The sequence below is a fragment of the Trichosurus vulpecula genome, chromosome 4 (genome assembly GCF_011100635.1).
Source record: "Trichosurus vulpecula isolate mTriVul1 chromosome 4, mTriVul1.pri, whole genome shotgun sequence".
NCBI lineage: Eukaryota > Metazoa > Chordata > Mammalia > Diprotodontia > Phalangeridae > Trichosurus > Trichosurus vulpecula.
Window position 1 is genome coordinate 280,930,450 of NC_050576.1, and position 9,383 is coordinate 280,939,832.

The 9,383-nt window shown below is 51.3% G+C and overlaps 1 protein-coding gene across 7 annotated transcripts; it reads right to left on the reverse strand.

Moving 5' to 3' along the window:
* Nucleotides 1-774: 774 nt before the first annotated feature.
* On the reverse strand, nucleotides 775-7,668 carry DNAJB2 (DnaJ heat shock protein family (Hsp40) member B2). Of its 7 annotated transcripts, none has more exons than XR_005010282.1 (11): nucleotides 7,540-7,668; nucleotides 7,073-7,170; nucleotides 5,798-5,907; nucleotides 5,357-5,410; nucleotides 5,055-5,168; nucleotides 4,723-4,800; nucleotides 4,356-4,455; nucleotides 4,021-4,091; nucleotides 3,130-3,699; nucleotides 2,187-2,444; nucleotides 775-1,860 (listed from the first exon to the last, which is right to left on the reverse strand). XR_005010282.1 is itself a non-coding variant. In XM_036758122.1 (11 exons), exons 2-10 carry the CDS (start codon nucleotides 7,135-7,137, stop codon nucleotides 2,219-2,221), a joined length of 1,176 nt encoding a protein of 391 aa, XP_036614017.1. In that variant the 5' UTR covers nucleotides 7,138-7,170; nucleotides 7,540-7,668; the 3' UTR covers nucleotides 775-1,860; nucleotides 2,187-2,218. The 7 variants fall into 7 exon arrangements, 3 of the variants coding, with proteins under 3 accessions (XP_036614017.1, XP_036614015.1, XP_036614014.1); XM_036758122.1 differs by having other exon boundaries at nucleotides 2,187-2,235; nucleotides 5,055-5,165; XM_036758120.1 differs by having other exon boundaries at nucleotides 2,187-2,235.
* Between the last annotated feature and the right edge of the window lie 1,715 nt (nucleotides 7,669-9,383).

Consider the following 9,383-nt stretch of genomic DNA (forward strand, 5'->3'; position numbering starts at 1 on the left):
GTTCTTTTCACTACAACACACATGAAACCAACAATGTGCCAGACAAATTCACTTGTAGCCCTACAGCTATAAAATCTGGATGCTGGTTTTGAGAAACTTCAGTCGGGGGCAAACATGGCAACTCATCATTCCCCTTCAAGTGTGCCCAAGCAGGTGGTGCTGAATCCATTGTTGGCTAGATAGCACTAACCCTCCATGTATCTGCATTTAGGGTTCCTGCAGGGCATCCCCAGGTCCTGGCTCAGGAGGCCCACCTGAAGGTGACCATCTGCCCAAAACTGTAATGGTTCATATTTTAAAAGCACTTTGAGATTTGTAAAGAATTTACATACATTCTCATTTCATCTCTTAAGCTGATAAAATAGATGCTATTATCCCCATTTCACAGATGGAGAAACTGCAACTCAGATTAGAAGACCTGCCCAGGGTCACACATCTAGTGAGTGAGAGGGGGATTCAAACCTGATGTCACAAGTATTGTACTCCATCCAATACACCATGCTTCCTTACTCCATGTTCAGTGAGCAGATGCTATTATCAGCCACTTGGTTGATTTTTCAGCTCCAAGCTGAAACCCAAGTCTCAATTTCTGATGAGTACCCTCAGAGGGTTCAGAAACTGGACCCAACTCTGATGGAGGGGAGTTCTGTCCATAGAGAAGATCGATCTTCCACAATTCATTAATCAGACCTGAAGAGGCAACAGGCTACTTTGAACCGCCCCTCCTATCTTTGCCTGAGCCGGCCCGTGAAAGGAGGCTCCAAGGACACCCAATAGAGTCTTCAAATATCATCAGGTTTATTGATTTCCAGTGGTTCACTCATGAATCTGAGCTAAGCACACGCTGGCCCAGCAGGACCCCACAAGCTGGACATGGTGGGTCACTCCTGCCTTCTCCACCCCTGCCTCCTCCCTTCCTGGAGGCTCCACTAGGCAGAGAAGAAGAAGGGCGGCTCTGTCATCACGAATGGAAGAGGGTTTGAGGCTCGAGGAGGCCATACAAGCAGCAACATGCCTTTCAGCTCCCTCTGACAAGCACCATTCAGCTGTCCCTAGCACAACTCACACTCACAGCCTGTTGGGGCCAGTTCCAGTTTCCCATTCCACACCCCATTCCTACCTCCACACCGCACCCAACAAACCCCGACTGCTCCACCCATACCCTCATCCTCCCACCCAGCCACTGTCTTCAGAGGCCTCTCCTGGGTCAGCTGGTCCTGTTGCCCTTCAGGCAGCATGCTGGCAGAGGGGGGTGGCTGCTTTGTTTTCCAGGCCCCATCCCTGCACAGATGAATAAAGCTTCCCCCTCCCATTATTTCTCCCCCAAGCCCATCTTTGAGGGATTTGGCTCCTCCTCCCCCAATCAGTGGAGTCCAAGGGTGAGGCAGAGTTGGAGGAGCCTAGGGTTTAGCCAGCTAGCTCCAACCCCTGACTCTCCCTCTCCCCAATGTACCCATACACTCTCCACCTCTACAAGGGATAGGGTCCCTCTATGTTGTCATAGAACAGGAGAGAGGCAGCCTATGGCTGGTACTGGTGGAAACTGCATGTCCTAAGATGCATTGCTCCCACACCACTCACAGTTTAACCCAGGCAATTCATGAAGGGGTACATAGCATTATGGGACATGTAGTTTCCAAGGGCCACTGAACACAGCACCCTGGGAAGTCTGTTGTCTACCACTACTAACCCACCGCCCACCTGCCCCTGAAGCACACCATCCAGGCCATGGCTCAGAGCTCAGCATGGATGGGGGAGAGGAATGGAGGGGAATCCCCCCACCCTGCACCCAGGGAAGGGCGACTTCCTGAAGGAGCTTTGTGACGGCTCTGGGTCCAGGACATCCAGTTCAGAATACATCTGAGGAGAGAGCAGGGCAGGGGTGACAGGAAAGAAGGGTCAGCACCAAGCAGCCCGGAGCAGAGCACAGCAGCCAAGTCCGGGGCTCTCCCTGAAGCTTCATCCTTGGGGTTCAGATGAGGGGAGGGAATACACAGTCCCCATATGGGCCAAGCCTTGGTGATCATTCCTTACCCCAAACCATCCCTCTCTCTTCTGGGCACCCCATCTTCCAACCAGTCCAAACAGGGGACAGGAACAACCAGATTGAGAAGGGAATGGCCTGGAGCTGGGTTCAGAGTCAAGGGGCTACTGAATGGACTCCTCAGCCACCTTAGCCTACCTACCCTGGAGACCCATGGCCCTTCCAGCTTCTTCCTCATTCAGCGCCAAGGCCTTGTGGGGGAAGAGGGAAAGGGAGGGGGTATCTTAGCCAGCCAGCCAGCAGGGAAGGGGGGAAGAGAGAGGTGTCTGAGGAAGGAGAAGCAGCGGGTACAGCTTCAAGGAATTGTAGGAGGTAAGCAACAGAGACAGTCAGATCTCATCACAGCACCTTAGTCCTCACCCCAGAACCACACATGTGGCAAGGGGCGGACGGTCTACAACTGTACAAGAGGAACAGAGGTTGACATTCATATCATCCCTTCCCACCACCACTCTAGGATAAACTCTCCCAGGCCACAAAGCATGCCACCCAAGACAGGATCCGGGGTAACTGCAGGCTGAGACCTTGCCTACAAACCCCATCATATGTAGATGAAAATGAGCCCCAAGGACAGAATTTAGTTTCTATCAACTGGCCCATCCCACCGCCCTCTTCCCCCACTGACCCCTGCCCAAGGGTGAGCTTCCTCATGAACTTTTCCCTCCCCAGTAACAAGGCCCAGGTCCCACCTGACAGAGCCTGACTCTTCTGTGCTGGGCATAAGCCAAGAACAGAATCAACGGTAGCAACAGTAGCAGCAAACCCCATGGTCATAGCAGACTCAAGCCCGAGTCGAGGCTAATGGTTAAGAAGGGAAGCCCAAGGGGCCATGGAGGTGAGGCTGGAGCTTAGATAGTGTTAGCGGTATGAACTGAGCTCCACCTGTGAGAGGAGAACCTCTCAGAAAGCTGACTTAAGGTGACTGGGCCTTTGTCTTCAGAGGATGATACAGCGAGATGCCTTATCCTCAGAAGCCAGGCTGGGCTCTCTAGCCACTCTCTGTGCCCCTTCTTGAACCACCCCCACACCCAGATCCTGGGCCCAGGTATCAGGATGTCCCTGCCATTGGTGGGCCCGCTGCCCACCTGCAGACTTCTTCCCAGCTGCCTCCTGGGCCCGGGTCTCAGGACTCTTCTGCCGTTGGCGGCCCCGCCGCCCACCTGCAGACCTGTCTGCTGCCTCCTGGGCCCGGGTCTCAGGACTCCTCTGCCGCTGACTTCCCTGCCGCCCACCTTTGGCCTTCTTCTCAACTGCTTCTCGGGCCCGGGTCTCAGGACTCCTCCGCTGACTGCTAGACCGCCCACCTGTGGCCTTCTCAGATGCTTCTCGGGTCCGGGTCTCAGGACTCCTCTTCTGTTGACTGCCCCGCCGCCCACCTGCTGCCTTCTTCTCCTCTGCTTCGTGGGCCTGGGTCCCAAGACTCTCACGCTGTTGACTGCCCCGCCGCCCACCTGCAGCCTTCTTCTCAGCTGCCTCCTTCTCAGATAGGCTATAGGCCATGGCAAGCTGCATATCCTCGTCTTCATCAGAAGGTTCACTGTCGGAGAGGCCTAAGACACGGAAGGACTTGGGAAGAGCCCCACCAGGTTCTTTGGTAACCTGCGTCTGCTCTCGACGACTCAGTTCTAGCCCTAGAGCCAGGTCATCAGGGACTCCTGTAGGAGATAATTAAAGCTTTGCCTTAACTCTAGGCCAGTACCTGCCGTGGGTTCTCACCTATTTTCCCACATGTGTCTCTAACGAGGTCCTTAGGAGAACCCTCCCTATCTCCATTTGTATTGTCCCCCTCTGCGCCATGTTACCAGAGTACTCCCACAAGTAAACGGTACCTTCTCAAAGTCCTTCCCATGCCCATGGGTCAAATTCCTGCTCTATGAATAAGCCAAAGGACAACTTCTCCCACCCAATAAAGAGCCCAGAAAGAGGAGTAGAAGCTAGGAATTCCTGTCTAGGAGCTGTATGACCATGACTCTTACCGTTGACAAGGACTGACTTCAGCTGCCCATCCTCCTCAATCTCCACCCTTTCCTCTCCATTCTCCCTGATTCTGTAATAGACAGCACAGTTACTTTCCCTGGGTTGTACCCCACTCACCATCCTCCTCCCCAGGGTCCCACAATCTCCAAATCCCTACACCCACACTTCCCTCCCCATCCTTAGAATCAGAGCATTTTAGAGCTAGGAAGGGCCTTAAAGATCATTTGATCTGACCCTTTCATTTGGCAGATCCAAAGTGAAAAGCTAAATCTAGAGTCTCCCAATCCATGATTACATACTTTGTCCACATCACATGCTCCAGGGAGCCCCCTACCTCCGAGTCGTTATTCGGTGGCCATCAACAAAGGTGGTAGAGGTGGTCACAGAACGTAGGGCGTGGGCCCCAGGACTGAAGGAGAAGGATGAAGCAAAGGCTGTAGAAATGAGGGGAAAAGGGGAGAAAAACAGACTCATCCAATGGTTGGAGGCACCAGCAAAGAATGGACTGGATTTAGAAAGCAGCTATGGAACCAATTGAGCATGCCTCCTGAGACCTCCTGACTAGGAAGGCTTCAGGAGCAGAGTGGAGTAGGCTGGGGGCCTGCAGATCAGTTGAGCAAATATTGGAAAGCAAGCAGAAGGCTAGAGTTGAAGGATCATGGAATTTAGGGACTGGAATGTGAGGGGAAAGCAATATCTACCTGGATGGGAAGAGAAGGGAGATGAAAAACCAAAAAAGGCTCGGGAACGCAGTGGGCTGTGACCTGGGCCTAGGTCATCTGCAAACAGAAAACAATTCCCTCATTATTGATTGGACAGAAGGAGAGAAAGATTCTAACCGAGGCCACCCTTAGCTTCCCTTTCTTTCCTGAGGACTGAGAGATTCCAAAGATATCCCCCTCTTCCCCATAATACTACTTTGGAGCTTATCCATGAAAAATTGTTTTTGCCTCAAGAACTCAGGTCTTCTCCCTCCCACCCCGAGTTTTAAACATCACCAGGATGGATGACGGGTATCTGATCATCTACTCACCAAAAAAATCAGCAAATGGGTCTTGGGCCCCAAAAAACTCCCTGAAGACGTCATCGGGGTTTCGAAAGGTGAAGGTGAATCCACCAGATCCAGCCCATGGAGATTCTGAACCTGCTAAGGGGTGGGGGTGGGAGGGACATGACAGGACAGATACATGGCCCGCTCCTCCAAGTGGAGGCTGTACGTGCCTGCTCCCAAGAGCAGTGAATACTCTGGAGAGACGGTGACTAGGCTTAGTTATCCTAACTATTTCCCCTCTCCTCCCTCCCACCACCTCACATATCCATCTCCCATCTACCTACCAGCCCCAGACAGTCCATCTTTGCCATAGCGGTCATAGACGTCCCGTTTATTCTCTAAAAAAAAAAAAAGTGAACGTCGGCTCTCCCCACTGGCTGTGGTAACAACACAGCCCTGTCCTTCCGCTCCCTCCCCTGGCCGCCACAATCCTGGGACCATCCATGAGCTGGCTGAGGTTGTCCCTACTGGGGTTGCCTTGGGTGTAGAGTTAGTGGGTAGGAGAGATCTATGCAAAATGAATGGACAAATGAGGATTAAAGTCCAAAAAAAAGCAAAAATAAATTCCAGATGTCCCCTTCAGAGGGGAGGTAGAACATACATTATCCCAGGGAGAGCTGCAACAGAAGCAGGCAAGGGGGGAAAGGAGTTTATAGTGGAAGGGGTAATGGCTACAGGAACAGGTGAAAATTATAGTCTGAATGAACCAGGCTTCAGGCCCTTACTGTCAGAGAGCACTTCATAGGCCTCTGCAACTTCCTTAAATTTCTGCTCTGCAAATTCCTTGTTGTCAGGATTCTTGTCTGGATGCCACTGGAGTGCCTTCTTTCTGTAGCTACAAGCGGGGATAGGGGGCAGCGTGAGAGGGGTCCTCCTGAGCCTCAGTCTCTCTTCCCATCTCCCCCAAGGTTGCCAGGGCTCCTTCTCTCCCACTTCATTCTCTACAAGTAAGCCTTACAAGGCAATTTACCCCCACCCTCCTATTCTTGGCCGTGTTTCTTTTTTGTCCCTGTCGACATCATCATCATCATCGTCGTCGTCATCTTTGTCATCATTGTTGGCACAGTAATGGCTTCCATATCTTCATGACACTATTTGGGCTTTTCTTGGCAAAGATACTGCAGTGGTTTGCCATGTTTGTTTTTACTGTGTTGTATATCCTTTCAGTGGTTATATTTCATCTGCCCAAATAGAATGTAAACTTCTAGAGGACAGAGATGGTGTTTTATGCTTTTATATCTACCCCTCCACCCTGCTCTACCCCCTCCAACAGCTAGCACAGTGCCCTGGACAAGGTCAGTGTTGAATAAATGTCTGTTGAGAATGGAATCAAGGAGCAGCCCCACTCTGATCCCTCCCAGGGATCTCCCCAGAAGTACCAGGGGTCTTTATACATGCCTGCGGTGGCCGGTAAGGGGACAGAGGCAATCATTTTCTTCATTTTCTTTAAGTGTTGCCCCTTCAACTTCAGCTCCACTTTTACTCCATCCCATGATAATCAGGGTCCCTAAGTCTGAAAGCTGGCTGCCCAGGGACATCTCCAGCAAAGGGAGAAACCTAAAACCTAATGGGACTGGGTTCAAGAAGGGAACCCTCTGTGAAGGCCACACAAGCATTTTTGTAGGATCATAGCCATCAAACAGGAAGGTACCTTAGATCATCCTCTCCAATCTCTTTACAGATGAGGGACCTAAAGATCAGACAGATGAACTCACCTGTCCGAGATCACACAGCTGTTAGTAACAGAGTCTAAATTCAAACCCAGGACCTCTGACTCCAAGTCCAGTACTTTTTTTTTCACTACATGACACCTTCATTTTGCTATAGCTTTCTCACTTCGCTTCCTCAATCCATGAGACTTGGAGAAAGCCCTAGATCTTTCAAAGGGCCTTGTTCTCTCATTGCTGCTACCAGGCACACACACCGGTGCTGGCGTGCCAAGAGAAAGTTTCCTGGGAGTAGGAGAAGCCTCACTGATGCCCAGGGATGGGGGCACTTACGCCTTCTTGATGTCATCAGGGGAGGCACTTGGAGGCACATCCAGGATCTCGTAGTAGGAAGCCATAGCAGCCCGTCTGTCTATCTGTCCCTAATGAGGCTGCAGAAGAGGAATTTATCGGTAAGAGACTAGAGAGCTTCCCCAAGTGATGGAGAGGAACGCACTCCTCCAGGGAAAATTCCTAGGCAGAAGGGCAGCTCGAGCCTCACTAGGTTTCAGAGTGAGGCATTCACGCCATCCTTCCAGCCAGCCCCAATACAAGCCAGCCCTGGCTGCTGCCCATACAGCAAACAGCTCAGGCCCAGCTAGCCCTATGGGAGCTCCCTGCGCTCACTCCCAGCAGCCCCCTCCCCCTGGAAACAGAATCGGTCCCTCCCCCACCCCTCCCCCAGCCCAGGCCACCCCGGCCCCCAGCCCTCCATTGCGGCGGAGCCCCGCCCCCCGCCCCCTGTCTGGGGAACGGCTAACACTGGCTGCCTTCGCTCCGGCTCTGGCTCCCGAACTGCGTAGCTCGGCCCAGCGCTAGCTCAGGGAGGGGGCCCGAGCATGCGCCCGAGGCAGGGAAAATACTAGACCGAGAATAGCTGGCTCCGGGCCGGGCTTGGAGACCCGAGGTAGGGGAGGAAGGGAAGATGGGCGGGCAGCCGCTGCTGCTCCGAGGTGGAGGCGGAGCCGAAGCTATTTTGGGCTCGTACCATGACGACACCAGCTACGGGACCGACAGGCCGAGGCAGAGACAGACACGCTCCAAGGATGACGCACGCTCCGAAACAGAGGGCCAGCCAGGCAAACAGGCTCGCACAAACAAGTTGCCAATCTCCCTCTGGCATTCATTGTGTGCCATGGAGCAACGGCCCTCCGCAGATGCATACCCCTCACACAGCCCAGAGACCCACAAACAGAAAACCTAGGCATCGTGGCTCTCGAGCTGGAAGGGGGACCTCAGGCGCCATCTAATTCAACCTCCTTAAACAGTCGAGGAACTGGGGCGTAGAGAGTCGTTTATGCCAAAATCGCACAGATATTCGGAACTGGGATTCGAACGGAGACTCCCTGATTCCATTCAGTCAGTCAGTAAACTGACTAATAAATATTACGTGCCTACCATTACTTTCTACTGTACCAGGTCACACAGCTCGGAAGAAATGGAATTTTAATCCAGGCCTCCCCTTTTCAAACCCAAGTCTTTCTTTTTTTCTGGATTTGATCTTATTTGTAGTTCCAAATTATCTCCCTCTTCCGCCCCCCTCATTGAGAAGGCAAGAAAAATAAAATCCATTACAAATATGTATAGTCGTAGAAAATTTCTGCATCCTGTTCCACAGAACTCTTTCCACTACCGGTCGCTTCAACTAAAATTGATATTTAAATAGTATTTTATTTTCTCCCAGTATGTAAATACAATTTTAAACATTCATTTAAAAAATTTTTTTGAGTTCCAAATGTTCTCTCTCCTCTCCTCCCCTTCCCCCTCCCTGAGACAGTAAGCAATTCGATATAGGTTATACATGTTCAATCATGCAAAACATATTACCATGCAAATCGATTTTACAAGCATTTATGGAGTTCCAGGTACTGCCGCTAGGTGTGGGGAATACTGAGATTAAAAACAAACGACACCTAAATAATCCCCCTCAAGGAGCTTAATTTATCCTGGCAAAAGCAGATACAAGGAGGAGAGCCTCCAAAGGGAGGTTAGAAGAACTGTTTACTAAATTCACTGTTTGCTCCCCAAACTTATCCTCTCTATATTCTCTCCCAACTCAGAATCACCAGGTTCCACCACTTAATGAAAGTGTGGAGAGCTCGATTTGAGTCTCTACTTACTTTCATCTAGTCCTCATCAAATATTTCTTCAACATCTACCCTGTGCCAACACTGTGCTGGGAACTGAGGGATACAGAAGATCTCTAGACATGGTCTGGGTCCTCTATGTCCTGTCCCCTAATCTTAAGTGTCCCCGAAGGCTTGATCTCTTTTCCTTCCCTTTCACTGATGTCATCAGGTCCCTTGGGTTCAATTAGCATCTCTAGGCAGATGACTTTCAGACCTATATATCCAGCACTAATCTCTCCCTGGAGCTCTTGTCAGGCATCTTAAATTGCCTGTTGGACATATTCCTGTAGATGTGCCACAGTCATCTCAAACTCAACACACCCTAAATGGAACTTGTTATCTATCCCCAACCCTGCCTGCCTCCCTTTCCTCTAAACTTCCCTTTCAGTCACCTATGTTTGCAGCCTCTGTGTCATAGTCTTCTGTCTCCCTACTCCCCATATCCAGTGAGTTGGGAAGGGACATCAGTTCTAGTA

Bases quoted from the DNA above. Each gene is read 5' to 3' on its own strand.
- DNAJB2 (XM_036758119.1), bottom strand. From the start codon at position 7,137: ATGGCTTCCTACTACGAGATCCTGGATGTGCCTCCAAGTGCCTCCCCT. The intron at 5,908-7,072 runs GTAAGTGCCCCC...CCCCGCTTGTAG, and splicing joins CCTGATGACATCAAGAAGGC to CTACAGAAAGAAGGCACTCC. The intron at 4,092-4,355 runs GTAGGGGGCTCC...TGTCTATTACAG, and splicing joins CACCGAATAACGACTCGGAG to AATCAGGGAGAATGGAGAGG.